The 20,020-nt window shown below is 42.9% G+C and overlaps 1 protein-coding gene across 1 annotated transcript in view; it reads left to right on the top strand.

Annotated features, from left to right (window-relative positions):
* Positions 1-446: 446 nt before the first annotated feature.
* Positions 447-20,020, top strand: part of LOC129867130 (solute carrier family 66 member 2-like) — a 95,835-nt gene continuing 76,261 nt past the window's right edge. Inside the window, exons 1-3 of the mRNA XM_055940326.1 lie at positions 447-537; positions 3,298-3,593; positions 3,893-4,026. Coding sequence (XP_055796301.1) covers positions 3,385-3,593; positions 3,893-4,026 — 343 coding nt within the window. The 5' untranslated portion in view covers positions 447-537; positions 3,298-3,384. The remainder of the gene's footprint in view (positions 538-3,297; positions 3,594-3,892; positions 4,027-20,020) is intronic.

Consider the following 20,020-nt stretch of genomic DNA (forward strand, 5'->3'; position numbering starts at 1 on the left):
TAAAAAAAATAACTTCAAACGATTTCTATTGCGGCTAGTCAAGGGTACACTCCAACACTGAGACATAATTTACAAATTAAGCATGTGTTTAGTGTCAGCCAGATCAGAGGCAGTATGGATGACCAGGGATGTTCTCTTGGTAAGTGTGAATTGGACCATTTTCTTGTCCTGTTAAACATTCAAAATGTAACGAGTACTTTTGGGTGGCAGGGGAAATGTATGGAGTTAAAAGTACTTTACACCACTGTCTAGGGAGACTATGACTTCCAGGAGTGTCCAAATTAAAACAATTAGGGGGAAAAAAACTCAGAATTGTTAATAACTACACCGTAATGTGACAATAACAAATACACCATATTTGAGAAACTAATCGTCATTGTGTGTGTCATCATGCATGTCATGCGGTGACATCCCATATATTTCCCCCCCATAGTCAATAGTAGTTGCACTGGTTGAAGAGTAGATAGATCTCGTCTATTAATAAATTGGAGCGCGTTCTTGGGGAGTAGTCAATGAATTTGCGCGTAAATGGAAGAGGTAAATTCAAATCACCAGTGGGAACACCGCAATATAAGTACATGTTTACTCACTTTCCAGGATACTGTTGTTCAGGATATTCGAAGACCATACGCGTGACCGACCATGGTAACGTTGGTAGTGTATATAGATCCCTTTGCCTGTCCCAGGGTTTACCAAATTCGGTGCACGTTTTGGTTTTTGCCCTAGAGCTACACAGCTGATTCAAATAATCAACTTAGTATCAAGCAACGTTAGGGCAAAAACCAAAATGTGCACCCGTTGGGCTCCTGATGCTGTCGGTGCGCACTCTGCAATGTTTTGTTTCCAATACTCTAGTATTCTTTGTTAAATTTTTATTTCACCGTTTTACAAGTTTATTACCCTGTCTATTTACAGTTTAGCCTACTCTATCGCCCCGGGAAAATATTATCTCAAGGACAGTTTCTGCCAGGTGGTTAGTCCATGTACCAAAGGGATTTGAAATTGAGATACTATTCTTAGATGGGGGGATCCATTGCTGGGAGAAGTTCTTTACTTCTCAATACACAATCTGGGTTCTTTACTTTATATACAACCAACAAAAAGTACAGATTTTTGGAATAGTTGTACTTTTTCACGCAACTAGACATAGTTAAAATAACCTACTCTATGTTGGGGCATGTTATAGCCCAACCCCTTCATGCTTTGTTTACATAAGTGTTTTTTTCTTTCTTCTGTTTTCTTTCTGTTGGGTATTATTGGATAGGCTATCCAAGTTATTCACTGTAGCTTAATGTTCAGCTGAAAAAGTCATAAAAAAAACTTGCAACTTCTAGTGACCTTTAGTTTTAATGTGATGGATTGTTTTTCAAAGGACACTCTAGGCCAGGGTTCTTTAACTGTCACATTTCACATGCTGCTCTATGCAGTCTAATTAACTATTATATACTAGAAATGACAACACGTGTATGTTCACTGACCGACTTTGAATGTCACCAAAGTATCTATTTCCTGTGAAATGTCACCCACTCTTTCTGCATTCCCAGTTTTGTCTTTCTTTACTGTCCTCCTACTAAAAGTTTAATTGAGAGGAATCCTGTGGTGGTAGAAACTGTGTCATCCTGAATGACAATTAGAGCCCAGTTATGCAGAGCAAAAAATATGTCGAGGTAATTAAGTAACTATGTTTATTGAGGAAGTGTTACTAAGCCAACTGTGAACATTCCTACAATATGAGCCTGTGGTCTGTAGTGCTTGAACATTTCCACAGCCTTAAGTTTACCCAACACTTTTATATATTAGCAGTCACAGCAACATATTGTTTTGAAAATACTTCTTGGTCAAGTAATTTTACTTGTAAAACATAATTTTGAATTGACAGCCTTCAGCTGACTACACAAATTCTTTCAACACACACACACACACACACACACACACACACACACACACACACACACACACACACACACACACACACACACACTCTGTTCATAGAGTGTCTTGCATACCAACCTTCCAGTTTCCACACAGGAAACAATGCCCTGAAGTAACTCCTATAGGTGTGTATAGTGTTGAAGTGCCTCACTGGTAATGCACGAAGGACATATTTTATTCAGCACACCCTAAAGAGCTCTTTTTACAGAAGGAGCAGTGTTACATTTCGTTGTTTCAATATTCTTCCCCTGGCTGTCTAGGGGTAAAAGTGAGCCTCTGTTTTACTGTACCGCTAAAGAGTCATTTTTGAGATTGGGCCAAAGAGAGGGAAAACTGGAAAAAGAAGAATGTAAATACTGGCAGTTCTGTATGGACTATATTTAGAAGCACTCAATATTTGGCAAAGCCTCTTTTAAATAAGCCCCCTGCAATGTTAATGGGGGGCTGCAACTGCTGCCATAAAATGTTGTAGTGTCATGGAAATGCACCATAATGCTCATTCTAGACTTTATATACCCATTGTAATGTTAATGGCCACTAACAAGGCTGCCATAAAATGTTGTAGTGTCATACAAATGCATCAGAATGCAGAAACCGCAATGGCCCAACTTTCTGAATACATTGCTCTGGTGTATTCTATTCTAGCCTATGTGAACATTACTACTATACATACCACTACACTAAAGTTCTTGCCTTTTTCCATGGAGGGTAGGAAAATTCAGGAAGGGATAACATAGACAAGAAGTTGATATAATGCTCTTTCTCTTACTAGTCTCCAATCTACTCTGTTACATAAAATGCAACACATGGTCTTAATATTTGTAGATTTAAATAATGCTATAAAACAGAAGGAATTGGAACAAAATTCACAATTCTAAAAGTTGTCCCACTCTAAATGCATGTCTCTGGTAACAGCTCATAGACAGTTCCAAAACTATTTGCATTCTCACAGCTCTACAATCTTTTGCAACAATTCTGAATTCCAGTAAAGAGAGACAGAGACCATATTTTGTAAGTGTGTGAGAGGGTCTGTCTTATGGGTTATGGTAGAGCTAAGTTACTACGAAGAAAACCTTGGGGTCTCTTGCAGGTTTGAAGCATTGGCATATTACTGGAGGCCTATTGTGGATATCCTTAATTCAGATAGGGGTGTGAGAGAATGGGCGTGGGTGGTAAGGTGACTCATGCTTTACGAGTTGTAAGATACGGTGATAACTGATAGTTAGTTTTAGTATTTTTCTGTAGTGGGAGATGGTTTATGTGTTGATATCTTTAGTTTTGTAAGTATGACAGGGTGAGTTCTCTAACAAAGCATGAGAGAGGGAGCGGCAGTTAGAGTTCATTATTTGTTTTCTATGCTTCCAGTCATGATCAGGAGTGTCTGTTTGTCTACTCCACGGTGCTGGTTGTGACTGTGAGACCAGGCTGCCATCTGTGAGGCCCTAGCTAGAGATGGACATTGAGGTGGGCATCCAGGAGGAGGGCATGGAGGGCTCGTTGACCCTGCTGTTGTGGCTGGCGTCCTGTGTGATGGTGTTTGGAGGGACCCTGCCCTACGTGCCTCAGTACCAGGAGATCCAAAGGAGCAGCATCACTGAGGGATTCTCCACCCGCGTCTGTCTGCTTCTGCTCATCGCCAACATCCTACGCATCTTCTTCTGGTGAGGCCAGGATATAGAGGGTTCACTGGGGACAGATTACATTGGGTATATGCACAGTGCACACATCCAGTGAAACTGCCAGGTGCTGTGTAGAGATAACAGTTCAAAGTAAACTATAAATTATTGTACAGTATGCTCACATGGTGACCTAATGAAACAATTCACTTGTGAGCATACAAGAGTGCATGTTTGTTTTGTTTCCTTGAAACATGGATAGAGAAGTGGTAAGAGGAAGTGAAAAGCATTGTCTGCGCTGACATTGTGATTTGATTAACCACTGTAATGTTGTCTACCCACAGGATAGGGAAGCAGTTTGAACTGACTCTGCTCCTCCAGAGTGTAGTGATGATCATTACCATGCTGGCTATGCTCCATCTCTGCTGCAACATCCAGCACACCAACCGCGTCAGCACCAAACAGCGCCACTTCACAGGTAAGCCAACCAAACCATAAATACGTCAGGCAAATAGCCCTATTTTATTTTATTTATTTATTTATTTATTTTACCGTTATTTTACCAGGTAAGTTGACTGAGAACACGTTCTCATTTGCAGCAACGACCTGGGGAATAGTTACAGGGGAGAGGAGGGGGATGAATGAGCCAATTGTAAATTGTAAACTGGGGATTATTAGGTGACCATGATGGTTTGAGGGCCAGATTGGGAATTTAGCCAGGACACCGGGGTTAACACCCCTACTCTTACGATAAGTGCCATGGGATTTTTAATGACCTCAGAGAGTCAGGACACCCGTTTAACGTCCCATCCGAAAGACGGCACCCTACACAGGGCAGTGTCCCCAATCACTATTTCATTTGTATTATGCATGTATTATTATTACAGCTCGTGTTAAACAACAATAAATTAGGTCCCAACACCAAAAAACACCACCTCACAGGCAAATTGGTCTATTGCTGGGAAAAATGTATTCTATTGCTAGGTAAATAAATATAATGCATTTACTTAACTTGACCACTCATCATACTTGAAAAATGAACACACAATTATAGTACAGTTGTGGCCAAATGTTTTGAAAATGACACAAATAAGTTTGGTTCTTCAGTGTCTTTAGATATTTTTGTCAGATGTTACTATGGAATACTGAAGTATAATTACAAGCATTTCATAAGTGTCAAAGGCTTTTATTGACAATTTGCATCAACTTCATGTAAGAGTCAATATTTGCAGTGTTGACTCTTCTTTTTCAAGACCTCTGCAATCCGCCCTGGCATGCTGTCAATTAACTTCTGGGCCACATCCTGACTGATGGCAGGTCTTTCTTGCATAATCAATGCTTGGAGTTTGTCAGAATCTGTGGGGTTTTGTTTGTCGACCCGCCTCTTGAGAATTGACCACAAGTTCTCAATGGGATTACGGTCTGGGGAGTTTCCTGGCCATGGACCCAAAATATCAATATTTTGTTCCCCGAGCCACTTACCACTTTTGCCTTATGGCAAGGTGCTCCATCATGCTGGAAAAGGCATTGTTCGTCACCAAACTGTTCCTGGATGGTTGGGAGAAGTTGCTCTCGGATGATGTGTTGGTACCATTCTTTATTCATGGCTGTGTTCTTAGGCAAAATTGTGAATGAGCCCACTCCCTTGGCTGAGAAGCAACCCCACACATGAATGGTCTCAGGATGCTTTACTGTTGGCATAACACAGGACTGATGGTAGCGCTCACCTTGTCTTCTCTGGACAAGTTTTTTTCCGGATGCCCCAAACAATTGGAAAGGGGATTCATCAGAGAAAATGACTTTACCCCAGTCCTAAGCAGTCCAATCCCTGTACCTTTTGCAGAATATCAGTCTGTCCCTGATGTTTTTCCTGGCTTCTTTGCTGCCCTTCTTGACACCAGGCCATCCTCCAAAAGTCTTCGCCTCACTGTGGGTTCAGATGCACTCACACCTGCCTGCTGCCATTCCTGAGCAAGCTCTGTACTGGTGGTGCCCCGATCCCGCAGCTGAATCAACTTTAGGAGACCGTCCAGGCGCTTGCTGGACTTTCTTGGGCGCCCTGAAGCCTTCTTCACAACAATTGAACAACTCTCCTTGAAGTTCTTGATGACCGAAAAATTGTTGATTTAGGTGCAATCTTACTGGCAGCAATATCCTTGCCTGTGAAGCCCTTTTGCAAAGAGTCAAAGCAATGATGACAGCACATGTTTCCTTGCAGGTAACCATGGTTGACAGAGGAAGAACAATGATTCCAAGCATCACCCTCCTTTTGAAGCTTCCAGTCTGTTATTTGAACTCAATCAGCATTGAGTGATCTCCAGCCTTGTCCTCGTCAACACTCACACCAGTGTTAACGAGAGAATCACTGACATGGTGTCAGCTGGTCCTTTTGTGGCAGGGCTGAAATGCAGTGGAAATGCTTTTTGGGGATTCAGTTAATTTGCATGGCAAAGAGGGACTTTGAAATTAATTGCAATTCATCTGATCACTCTTCATAACATTCTGGAGTACATGTAAATTGCCATCATGCAAACTGAGGCAGCAGACTTTGTGAAAATTAATATTTGTGTCATTCTCAAAACTTTTGGCCACCACTGTACACATAAGCCTATGTAGTGGCGTTCAGTTTCAACTCTAAGCTCTTGCCAAAAGAGGGGGCCATAGGAGAAGGAATAATCACTCTAGAATCTTGCTCCCTCTCCCTCTCTCTGTCTTTTTCGCTCTCTTACTCACTCTCGCTCTCTATCGGTCTTATGTCATTTGTAGTTTTGATTGGTAGATTTTATAGGCCAGATGGTAAACTATGTTTACGCCTGAGGTCCTTTGAGTTGAATGATGATCTTGTGGATGTAATTATAGGGATTGGTGTGTGTGAGAATAACAGGGAAATGGTGCATGGCTATAGTCACTGGGCTTTCACATAGAAGAGATTATTTCAGCTCTGGGGGTGAGAGTGTGTGTGGCCAGTGACAGTGACTGCTCTATGTGAGTGTGTGAGAGAGAGAGAGAGAGAAATAGAGTGTGTGAGAGAGAGAGAGAGAATTTATGGATAATTGTGTTTTCACAGAACTACAGGTTGATTAAATCTCTTTCATTACATTTACATAGCCAATCTTATGTCAGCTTTTTATTAATCTGACTGGGAACAAAATGAAATCTTGTAATATTACGATAATTCAAAGAGTGTGTTGTGTGTTATTAGATCCCTAACTCCTCGGCCCTAATAATGTATCTGTCATGTTGATTGATTAGTGAATAGATGCTAAGTTATTCATGCTGTACATATCGGTGAGTTATTGTGGGTTTGTGCGTATGTGTGTGTGTGTGCTGTGTATCCATGCATGAGTCTGAGTTTGTGTTATACTGTATCATAGGAGCTCAGCAACCAAACCATTAGAGAACTCTGAACTGTTTTGAGTGCCCTTAATCACCCTGCCACAGACACTACAGGACAACAGATCACTTCACTCAGGCCTCTTCTTTCCACTGAAGGGCAGGTCAGCTGTCTGATTTCAGAGGGGATGGAGGGGTGTGATGGACCAGGCTCAAAATAGCCCTAACTTACTCCCCAATCATTACTTTACTGTCCTTACCTCAGGAACATCCTGCTCTATGACAGCCGGGACAGCAGCACCTGTCCCCATCTAACCCTACCACATACTTACACAACACAACCACACACACATGCACGCACAGCAATAAACGTTCACAACCACACACACATGCACGCACAGCAATAAACGTTCACAACCACACACACATGCACGCACAGCAATAAACGTTCACAACCACACACACATGCACAAACAACAATAAACGTTCACAACCACACATATGCACAAACAATAATAACCATTCACATCCATAAACACACATGCCGACAAGTACCAGCTTTTGGATAACATTTATCTTCCTTTAGTAGAGGTTGTCTGAGGTCAGTAGGTAGTATATGGGGAGCGATTAAAATACATAGATATGCTATTGTGACCTTTTACCAACTTAGTTTTTTCATGCTGCATGCTGCATAGAGCACAGAAGATGCATAGAGGATGTTTCAGGAATGACAAACTAGGAAGTGTGAGGCTCACTGTTCTGATGGAGTGGGGAGTAGATGGAATGAAATTAGCATTTCTCCTCGTCCTAAAGAAAGGTTGATGTGGTCTATTGTCATTGAAAGTAACATCATGTCTAGAGTGGCAAAAGGTGATTCACATTCTCTCCACAGTTTACCTCAGAAAGCTTATGGGCCTCATAATGTTTCCCGCTATAAATCAGACTTCTTAAAACTGTGCACACGTGAACGAGCATTATAACTCTGCCTGAAAAACACCCATCATTCACCTTTTATAGTGATAATAATGCCCTTATTTGCTGTATACATTGGAAGTATTGGAATTAGGCCAAGACAGTATCAAAAGGAAATAGCAATGCTTGGCAAACTTGATCAGATGTCTTTGGAGGTGTTGGCAGAATGTTTCCTTTTGCAGTGACATTTGCTGTATCTGACAGTTTCGGAAAGACCAAAATACATAGATCAAAATATTTGAAATAGCTTTTCTAATTATTACTGTTTAATGGGTCCATTTAAATGAGAGATGGGACAAATGGTATTATAGGCTAACTTGTTGTCGGCCTGTAGGCTATTTCGCGACACAAGTAGCCTATGAAACCATCCCAGTCAGAAAAGGTGAGAGATTTATTCTGCAATGATCATGGAAATGAAATAAATAATAGGAAATATGCGTATTTCTATTTTAGAATGCAAAGATAAGAAACATTTATTTCCCCGCTCTTATCACTAATGGCAAATGTTTGCATATTGTTATTATATTTACACTATCGGTCAAATGTCTTGATGACATCTTTGCACACTCTTGGCATTTCTCAACCAGCTTCACTTGGAATGATTTTCCAAAAATCTTGAAGGAGTTCCCACATATGCTGAGCACTTGTTGGCTGCTTTTCCTTCACTCTGCAGTCCGACTCATCCCAAACGATCTCAAGTTGGTTGAGATCGGGGGATTGTGGAGGCCAGGTCATTTGATGCAGCACTCCATCACTCTCCTTATTGGTAAAATAGCCCTTACACAGCCTGGAGGTGTGTTGGGTCATTGTCCAGTTGAAAAACATGTCCCACTAAGCCCAAACCAGATGGGAAGGCGTATCACTGCAGAATGCTGTGGTAGCCATGCTGGTTAAGTGTGCCTTGAATTCTAAATAAATCACAGTCAGTGTCACCAGCAAAGCACCCCTACACCGTAACACCTCCTCCTCCATGCTTTAATGTGGGAAAAACACATGCGGAGATTATCCGTTCACCCACACCGCATCTCACAAAGACACGGCTGTAAGAAACCAAAAATTTCAAATTTGGACTCCAGACCAAAGGACACATTTCCACCGTCTAATGTCCATTGCTTGTGTTTCTTGGCCCAAGCAAGCCTTTTCTTCTTATTGAGGTCCTTTAGTAGTGGTTTCTTTGCAGCAATTTGACTATGAAAGCCTGAATCACACAGTCTCCTCTGAACAGTTGATGTTGAGATGTGTCTGTTACTTGAACTCTGTGCAGCATTTATTAGGGCTGCAATTCCTGAGGCTGGAAATTCTAAAGAACTTATCCTCTGCAGCAAAGGTAACTCTGGGTCTTCATGTCCTGTGGCGGTCCTCATGAGAGCCAGTTTCATCACAGCACTTGATGTTTTTTGCAACTGCACTTAAAGAAACTTTCAAAGTTCTTGAAATGTTCTGTATTGACTGACCTTCATGTCATAAGGTAATGATGGACTGTCATTTCGCTTTGCTTATTTTAGCTGTTCTTGCCATAATATTGACTTGGTCTTTTACCAAATAGGGCTATCTTCTGTATAGCCCCCTACCTTGTCACAACACAACTGATTGGCTCAAACACATTAAGTTTGCCTGCATTAAAGTCCCCGGCCACTAGAAGCGCCGCTTCTGGATGAGCATTTTCTTGTTTGCTTATGGCCTTATAGAGTTGGTTGAGTGTGGTCTTAGTGCCAGCATCAGTCTGTGGTGGTAAATCGATGGCTACGAATAATATGGATGAGAACTCTCTTGGTAGATAGTGTGGTCTACAGATTATCATAAGGCGAGGCGAGCAATACCTCAGGCGAGCAATACCTCGAGACTTCTTTAATATTAGACATTGCGCACCAGCTGTTATTGACAAATAGACACACACCCCCACCCCTCGTCTTAGCTTCTCTGTTCTGCCGGTGCATGGAAAATCCCGGCAGCTCTATATTATCAGTGTTGCCGTTCAGCCACGACTCTGTGAAACATAAGATATTACAGTTTTTAATGTCCCGTTTGTAGGATAATCGTAGGTCATAAATTTTATTTTCCAATGATTGCACGTTAGACAGTAGGACGGATGGCAGTGAGAGTTTACTCGCTCGCCCACGGATTCTCAGAAGGCAGCCCAATCTGCGCCCCCTTTTCCTCCGCCTTTTCTTCACGCAAATGTTGGGGATTTGGGCCTGTTCCTGGGAAAGCAGTATGTCCTACTCGCCAGACTCGTTAAAGGAAAAAGTCTTCTTCCAGTTCACGGGGAGTAGTCGCTTTTCTGATATCCAGAAGTTATTTTTGGTCGTAATAGACGGTAGCAGCAACATTATGTACAAAATAAGTTGCAAAAAAACTAACAAAATTGCGCAGTTGGTTATGACCATCTTACATGATTCCATATGTTATTTCATAGTTTTTATGTCTTCACTATTATTCTTAAATGTAGAAAATGGTAAAAATAAATAAAAACCCTTGAATGAGTAGGTGTTCTAAAACTTTTGACCGGTAGTGTAGCTAGGCTATCTGTTTTTGTGTTATAAATGAGTGTCATATATTCCCCATTTTCACAAGGCTACTACTTTTGTCTTTCTGCAATGCAATACTTCAACTTCTAGAAGCAGGTCTCCTGGGTGGCGCAGTGGTCTAGGGCACTGCATCCCAGTGCTAGCTGCGCCACCAGAGTCTCTGGGTTCGCGCCCAGGCTGGGTTGGGTTCGCCCCCAGGCTCTGTCGCAGCCGGCCGCAAGCGGGAGGTCTGTGGGGCGACGCACAATTGGCATAGCGTCGTCCGGGTTAGGGAGGGTTTGGCCGGTAGGGATATCCTTGTCTCAGTATGTAAAATGTAATAAAATGTATGCACTCTACTGTAAGTCGCTCTGGATAAGAGCGTCTGCTAAATGACTAAAATGTAAATGTAAATGCTTATGTATGGTCTAAAGTTTGTTGGATGATAAGAACATTCTCACGTCAAGTTTTTATAAAGGCCAACTGTTCCGTGAAAACTGGTGCATGCATAATTTGGTGAATTTTTTTGCGCGTACACACGTTTGTAAATGAGGCCCCAGGTATGTTCCTCGGGTGACGACCTTGTGGCTCAGAGTTCCTGTACGGCTTAGCAGAGGATGGATACTGTATTGCTCTATACTGCTCTTAAAGCCAGTGTTGGCCTTGGCTAAGCTACAGTGACAACTCTTTTGAACAATGTGTTGTATGTTAACCTCACCCATCCTAAGCTTTTTATTTGCTTAATTGTTAGTGCATACGTTGTGTCTCTGTCCTGGTGTAGCATTAAATAAGAGCCTCCCTTCCAACCTCAAGAAAATAGAAACAATGTGCACCAATGATGATGCCTTGTATCTGCTATAGTAGTTCAACAGCACATATCACACCTGATTACAAATACTTCTGCAACACTCAAATGTGGGTGAAGGTCATGTGTAATTGTTTAATAATTGAGTCTCATGTATAGTATGTTGTTCTAATGAAACAACAGAGCCCTCTACTGGTCATAACTGACCCTGTCTGTTCATATCGCTTTATCATACACTACCTGTGTTGAAAGTGAAGGAAATGGACTGATGTGTTGTTGACCCAGAGGTAGACTTCCTTGTGTAGTGATGTGACTGTACAGAGAGGACCTATGCCAGGTGCCTTAGTAGAGTGGTCTGTGTGTGTTTTTTGGGGGTGGGTTTCATTGTGCTGAGTCAGTGTAGGGTCTCTACTGCAATGTGGGATGTGACTGCCAGTCTGTCTGCCGCTCAGGCAGTGTTATCTGCAGCGTGCAGCGTGCAGCATTGCAGCGAGGTGAATCAGGTGTGACCACTCTCAGCACAGACAGAGTTTATTACTCCCCTGCATTTACATAAAGCGGTGTACACTTTAATTGAAGCCTAGATAACATACATCCACTTAACAAGTCAAATGAAGCTAGGCAGGTGTATATGATTGAGTAGAGTACAGTTGGTGACATAAGCAAAATGTACACAGTAGCCAACACTTCAGTTTTCCTTAGTTTTGCTGAAGTTAGTTTTGCTGAAGATAATTTAATTGATATGTTTTGTGTTTGTCCATGTCTCTGACTTTGTGCTTGTTTTAGAATCATCCCCATGGGAAAGTTTGCATAAGCTCTGTCTCTGGTTAAGTGTTGGCCCTCTTAAACAAGAAGAGTGCTCAGTCCTTTTCTAGGAAAGGTTGAGTCAGACTACCGACAGTGGCTACACCCACGGGGTCATATGAATTATTAAAATTCCAAGAAATACAGCAGATACCCAGCAGACTGACCTGTGAGTTAGAGAGTGGAAAGAGTGTGCCTGTGTCTGCTTTGTTTGCATTATATTGTATGAATTTGCGGGGATGTTTTTAATGGACATTTTTGTGGCACCCTTTAAAAATGTCAAATTGACATTGTGCAGAGTAGAATTCCAAATTATGGTGGCTCCTGTCCCCACTACACATTGACAGTTGCTGCACTGTGGGCCTGCCTGAATACCATTGGTTATTTGTAGATAGGTCAAAGATGAACTCATGAATATATAAATCTAAGTGCTCTGGTTCTGTCCATCTCCCCCCCTGGTCACATCAGTGTAAGATGAGAAAAGATGACCTATTCCACCAACACCATTGATCACTAGTTCTCTCATCACTCCAACAGTAGTGTCAATCCAGAGCAGACAGACATAGGGTTTATATGTGTTGTGCGTTCTCCCAGACTATTGATAGGCTACAAGGCTAGAGATAATCTCCCTGTTAACAACAGTATATCTCAATCCCCTCTGCAGCCATGTTTGTCTTTCTACCACTGTCCCATTAATTTCCCCCTGTCTTCCCTTGTCTCCAGTCTTTTGTCTCCCCCCTCCGTCATTCCCTCTCTCTCCATCCTGTGAGTGAGAGGATGACAAGTTAATGGTGTGGCAGACAGACGGTTTCTGATGATGGCTCCCGAAAGGCATATTCCTCTACCATCTGAATCAGTGAACGAGGCAAAGCATGGCTGACATTAGTTTACCCAGGGTCAGTGTTGAGTCAAATTTCTATCAAAGAATGTTGAATATAATGTGGTGTTCAGAGGCCAAGACTGCCAAACCACAGGTTCTGATCGGTTCTTGAAGTATTTTCTAGTGTTTCCCTGGTCTGTTCTGATCCTAGTATATGTCTATAGGCTGAACCCTCACCTCTCTGGCTGCCTCATTAAAGTAACCTCATCACACATCACACACAGGGAGCCCCTGGACACCTGTCGAGACCTATCCTGCAGCAACACGCTGCTCTCTCCTCCTCTCCGCTTCCCTGCTCTCCACTCCTCTCTCCTCCACTTCTCCCCGCTGCTCTCCTATCCCTTCTGCCCCCTTCCTCCTCTTCTCCCCTCCCCTCCTCTCAATCCCATTTTCCACAGATCTGAGACTGGAAATAGACACATCTCTAACTTGAAGACAGAGCGAGATACACACACACACATACATACACACACACACACACACACACACACACACACACACACACACACACACACACAAACACACAGTGTCAGACTCCTTGCAATATGAACCGCTTCTCTCACCCTATGGACCCATTAAATACTATACCAGCACCTATCAAAGAAAGCAAATTCAAATATCTCCCCTAATTTCATTAGATTACACATAAAAACCTGTGTAGTGTTATTCTGTGCTGTAGAACAGCTGTGATATGTCCGACAAAAGAGCTGTGACACAGTGAAGGGGTGTGTGTGCGCACATTTGTGTGTGTGCATGCAATATGTCTGGTGACTGTTTTTGTGTGTTTGTTGTTGAGTGTACTCTTAGCCTCCAGAGTTCTGGTTGTGACGCAAACATGGGCTGCAGATTTTCCGGCCCTGTTTGTGCCCAGGGCTCTCCCAGAGGCAGGCTCCAGTCTCCTCCACCTCGTCTCACACTGTTCTCATAGCCCCAAACCCTGCCTTCCAAACACAGCACCAGTTTATGTCACACCAAGAGAAACCAGCTCTGGTTTAGTGTAACGCCAGTCTTCCATTAAAAAGTGTGCTGCTGCTCTAACCTTGGGGCTGATTCCCCGTTGGCGCTGATACCCCTCATTGATTGTGTGGTTGCATGCTGTGCTACCCAGTAAGGGTGTGATTAGACAGAGTAGTCTGGTGCCTCCAGCCCTTTGACCCTGACAAGATCTTATTAATTAGCTATATTGGCAATAATGATCCAACGCATAGTCTCTCTCTCTCAATGCATGAATTGGCTTAACTCTGACCCCTGTGTAGCAACAATGGATTTTTTGCTCTCTCAGAATGTTGTTTCAGATCAAAGGAAGAATAATATATGCCAAAGCTGACAAAGACTGAACGGAGAATGCACAGAACTTCACAAACCTATTCAGACATGAAAGGAAGCACCTATTGTCTATCCTGTTCAACCCCTAGAGGAGGGCAAATGCCAGAGGACAGGCGAGCAAATAAGTGAAAAGGGGACACTAAAGGAGTGAAAAGATACATTTTGGTGGACTTATTATTATTATATCCCCAATTTTGTGATATCCAATTACGATCTTGTCTCATTGCTGCAACTCCCCAACGGGCTCGGGATAGATAAAGGTTGAGTCATGCGTCCTCCGAAACATGACCCGCCAAACTGCGCTTCTTAACACCCGCCCAATTAACCTGGAAGCCAGCTGCACCAATGTGTCGGAGGAAACACTGTTCAACTGACGACCAAAGTCATCCTGCAGGCACCTGGCCCTCCACAAGGAATCACTAGAGCACGATGAGCCAAGTAAAGCCCCCCCGGCCAAACCCTCCCCTAACCCAAACGATGCTGGGCCAATTGTACATCGCCCTATGGAACTCCTGGTCACGGCCAGTTGTGACACAGCCTGGGATCAAACCCGGGTCTGTAGTGACGCCTCTCGCACTGCGATGCAGTGCCTTATACCACTGCGCCTCTCTGGAGGCTCAGTGGTTCTATAACCAAAGTTCTATAACCAAAAGTTCTATAACCAATGTTGTCCCCCGATCAATATGTCTTGGTGATGTGATCTTCCCAAGTCGTTGTCAGAAAACGCTCCCCTTCTTTGTCATCCAGCTTGCCCTTGCTGTCTCATTGCTCCATGGTAGCCCTGGGAGGGAGGTCTAACCACTGTGACCCCCACTGTCCCACACTGGGCTCTCTGATAGGAAGATAGATGCACTGGGCAACTTTATTTCCTCTTTATTTATTTTATTGTTATTTTTTGACTGACTTTGAAGTAGGTTCAAAGCAGTTGGCATATACTGTTTTCTCTCTCCTTGTCTAATGTAATGTCTATTATACTTCATTTCTGTCCTATCCTGTCATTGTTCTCTCCTTTAATCTTTCATTTTTCACTCATTCCCCAACCCTCTCTATCCCTCCCTGTGTCCCAAATCAACTAGCCATTTAGCATTGCTACTGCAGTATATTTGAGACATACATGAGTTAGTCAGTTAGTTAGTTGGTCCTAAATGGATTCCAGTCAGGTGTGTTGCTTGGCATTGTGTAGAGTAGAGCCTGGAGACTGGCGTCATCAGCATGCTGCTGTGGGGAACCCTGCTGAAACCCTGCTGTAGTGCGTGTGTTACTGTCACTCTGCCCTTGACCCCATGCCACTCTTTCTCTCTCCCTCTCTCTGGCTTGCATGGTTGGTTCTTATGTAACTTTTATCAGAGCTGCTTTGTTTTATTTATTCAATCTCTCTGTGTCTCTCTCTTTCTCTCTCTCTCACACACTATCGTTATCCTGTCCTGCAGTCTTAATCCCACTGTGTAACTTCCATTTAGCTCAGAGAACTAGAGATAAAACGCAGCCCTTTATTGGCTCTGTCCTTGTCTTGTCCTGATTCTACCTATATTAAAGGAATATTCCACCTCAAAACTATCTTTCGGTATTTGTTCCATTGGGTCATTGTTGATATAGTCCCACAATGTTTTGCATGTCAACAATCAAGTTTTTTAGATATACAGTGCATTCGGAAAGTATTCAGACCCCTTGACTTTTCCATATTTTGTTACGTTACAGCCTACTTCTAAAATTGATTAAATTGTTTTTTTCCCCTCATCAATCTAACTGAAGTATTACATTTACATAAGTATTCAGACCCTTTACTTAGTACTTTGTTGAAGCACCTTTGGCAGCGATTACAGCCTTGAGTCTTCTTGGGTATGATGCTACAAGCTTGGCACACCTGTATTTGGGGAGTTTCTCCCATTTTTATCTGTAGATCCTCTCAAGCTCTGTCAGGTTGGATGGAGAGCGTTGCTGCACAGCTATTTTTAGGTCTCTCCAGAGATAATCGATCAGGTTAAAGTCCGGGATCTGGCTGGGCCACTCAAGGACATTCAGAGACTTGTCCCGAAGCCACTCCTGCGTTGTCTTGGCTGTGTGCTTAGGGTTGTTGTCCTGTTGGAAGGTGAACCTTCACCCCAGTCTGAGGTCCTGAGTGCTCTGGAGCAGGTTTTCATCAAGGATTTCTATGTACTTCGCTCAGTTCATCTTTCCCTCTATCCTGAATAGTGTCCCAGTCCCTGCCACTGAATAACATCCCCACAGCATGATGCTGCCTCCACCATGCTTCACCATAGTGATGGTGCCAGGTTTCCTCCAGACGTGACACTTGGCATTCAGGCCAAAGACTTCAATCTTGGTTTCATCAGAACAGAGAATCTTGTTTCTCATGGTCTGAGAGTCCTTTAGCTGCCATTTGGCAAACTCCATGCGGGCTATCATGTGCCTTTTACTGAGAAGTGGCTTCCGTCTGGGGGCTCTACCATAAAGTTCTAATTGGTGGAGTGCTGCAGAGATGGTTGTCCTTCTTGAAGGTTCTCACATCTCCACAGAGGAACTCTAGAGTTTTCTCAGTGACCTTCGGGTTCTTGGTCCCCAACCTGACCAAAGCCTTTCTTCCCAGATTGCTCAGTTTGGCCATGCAGCCAGCTCTAGGAAGAGTCTTGGTGGTTCCAGACTTCTTCCATTTAAGAATGATTGAGGCCACTGTGTTCTTGGGAACATTCAATGCTGCAGAAATGTTTTGGCATCCTTCCCCAGAAACATCTCAAGGATGATCAATGGAAACAGGATGCACCTGAGCTCAATTTTGAGTCTCATAGCAAAGGGTCTGAATACTTATGTTAATATGGTATTATTTATTCTTTAAAACCTGTTTTCACTTTGTCATTATGGGGTATTGTGTGTAGATTGCTGAGGAAATTGTTTTCTTTAATCCATTTTAGAATAAGGCTGTAACGTAACAAAATGTGGAAAAAGTCAAGGGGTCTGAATACTTTCCAAAGGCACTGTATAAATGTTTTTGAGAAAATCTCTTTCCATTTATTTAGCAACCTGTATGGCGCAGCTGTCCACATTTTTGTCCTCAAATGAAACTGGTATATTTTTCTATTTATGCCAATCCTTTTCAGACAATTTGTATCTTTAATATATGGCAAACAAACAAGTTCCCTCCCTTCCTCCTCTTCCACTTGCCTCCTGCATTTTCTGCAGTAATGCTGCAATCAGTTGGTTGTAACCATTGAATTGAGCAGACATTGCCATATGTTTTCGATAGCTACATATGTGACATAACTACATTCTCTATTCATAATATAATTAATACATACAGCACCAGTCAAAAGTTTGGACACACCTACTCATTCAAGGGTTTTTCTTTATTTTTACTATTCTACATTGTAGAATAATAGTGAAGACATCAAAACTAAGAAAGAACACATTTGGAATCATGTAGTAATCAAAAAAGTGTTAAACAAATCAAAATATATTTTATATTTGAGATTATTCAAAGTAGCCACCCTTTGCCTTGATGACAGCTTTGCACACTCTTGACATTCTCTCAACCAGCTTCACCTTGAATGCTTTTCAAACAGTCTTGAAGGAGTTCCCACAAATGCTGAGCACTTGTTGGCTGTTTTTTCATAATTCTGCAGTCCAACTCATCCCAAACCATATTAATTGGGTTGAGGTTGGGTGATTGTGGAGGCCAGTTTATCTCATGCATCACTCATCACTCTCCATCTTGGTCAAATAGCCCTTACACAGCCTGGATGTGTGTTAGGTCATTGTCCTCTTGAAAAACAAATGATAGTCCCACTAAGCGCAAACCAGATGGGATGGCGTATCGCTGCAGAATGCTGTGGTAGCCATGCAGTTTAAGTGTGCTTTGAATTCTAAATAAATCACTGACAGTGTCACCAGAAAAGCACCATCACACCTCCTCCTTCACGGTGGGAACCACACATGCTGAGATCTTCCATTCACCTATTCTGCATCTCACAAAGACATGGCGGTCCAAGACAAAAATCTCCCAATTTGGACTCCACCGGTCTAATATCCATTGCTTGTGTTTCTTGGTCCAAGCAAGTCTGATCTTCTTATTGGTGTCCTTTAGTAGTGGTTTCTTTGCAGCAATTCACGCAGTCTCCTCTGAACATTTGATCTTGAGATGTGTCTGTTACTTTAACTCTGTGAAGCATTTATTTGGGCTGCAATCTGAAGTGCAGTTAACGCTAATAAACATATCCTTTGCAGCAGAGGTAACTTATTCCTTTCCTGTGGTAGTCATGAGAGCCAATTTAATCATAGCGCTTGATGGTTTTTGAGACTGCACTTGAAGAAACTTACAAAGATCTTGACATTTTCCAGATTGACTGACCTTCATGTCTTAAAGTAATGGTGGACTGTCGTTTCTCTTTGCCCCCACTCGGTGCTCCCGAGTGACGCAGCAGTCTAAGGCACTGCATCTCAGTGGAAGTCTTCCAAACAGATATAAAAATGGACTTAAACATAATAATTTCAAACCTTGCTTACATTTGTATACGATCACCTGTCTCTCTATTATGCATGGGAATACTTGGGGAAATATTTGCAAAATTAAAATAACTTGGAGCAGATTTCCTTGGTGTTTTTAGTCTCTGTCCAGCAATGACAAATAAAACCATCCCGCAGGCTGCTAGTTGGGGAACCCTGTCTTAGATTATTATGGAAAGTACCTTGAAAATGCTTACCTACCTATGCCCACCTGCTTTAGTGAGCATTCAGGGATGTGATTGCCTTGGTTTGTGCTGCCTATGAAATCATCTTCCAGGATAAAGGATAAACTAGCGTGATACTACTATGCATCGGAATATTATAATGGTATGTACAGTATATGTTTATGATGTGCTTCCATCACCAAAAAACCTACATCAATGGTATGGCGAGGACCCGACCTGCCCCCTCTGCCCAGCTCCAGCGACTCTCAGGCATATAATGACAGGTTGCAAGACCAGCCTCTCACAAGGCCGCTACACCTGGAGGCACAATCAGGTCCTCAAGAGCCTGGCTGCAGCACTTGAGACCAAGAGGAGTGCAACCAATTCATTACCTCCAAAAACAAGCAATCCCGTCAAAACAACAACTTTCATCCGGGAGGGACAGAAAAGGCCCAAGCATCCTCCTACAAAGCCAGAAACTGGACACCTAGGCATGGCCCGGGACTGGAAGATGCTTGTCAATATTGGCCAGCAACTCATTTTCCCACCTGAGATTGCTTCTACCAACCTTAGGCCAGACATGGTACTCTGGTCCCCTTCACGAAAGGCTGTGTACATCATAGAGCTCACAGTCCCGTGGGAAAACTCTGTTGAAGAGGCCTACGAGCGTAAGAAACTGCGTTACACAGAGTTGGCAGCAGACGCAACTCAGCGTGGCTGGAATGCAAAAGTCTGGCCAGTTGAAGTGGGATGCAGAGGATTCGTGGCTTCTTCCACCATCAGGTTGCTGAAAGAACTTGGAATCCATGGACAGGCTCTGCGGCAGACCGTCAGAGCAGTTTCTCAAGCAGCTGAAAGAGGCAGCCAGTGGATCTGGATCAAACGGAAGGACCCTTGCTGGGCTATAATTTCATGACCCCCCCACCCCCACCTGAGAACCCAATTCAGATCCCTCCAACTTGAGGAGGGCATATGAGGTATGCGGTCAGCTGTAGGGCTGGCTCAGGGAAGAGGACGCTCCTGTCTTGCATATTCCCATGGGAAATCTTAATTGGGCATGGGACACAAGCTAAGGCTTGATCACCCTTTAGCTGGCCACCTTTGATGATTCGAAGGCACACTACTGAGGATGTGTCCCAAAATTGACATCTTAACCCAGTCTAAGAAATAAACCTCCCATGCCA

This window comes from Salvelinus fontinalis, chromosome 12 (genome assembly GCF_029448725.1).
Source record: "Salvelinus fontinalis isolate EN_2023a chromosome 12, ASM2944872v1, whole genome shotgun sequence".
NCBI classification, from domain to species: domain Eukaryota; kingdom Metazoa; phylum Chordata; class Actinopteri; order Salmoniformes; family Salmonidae; genus Salvelinus; species Salvelinus fontinalis.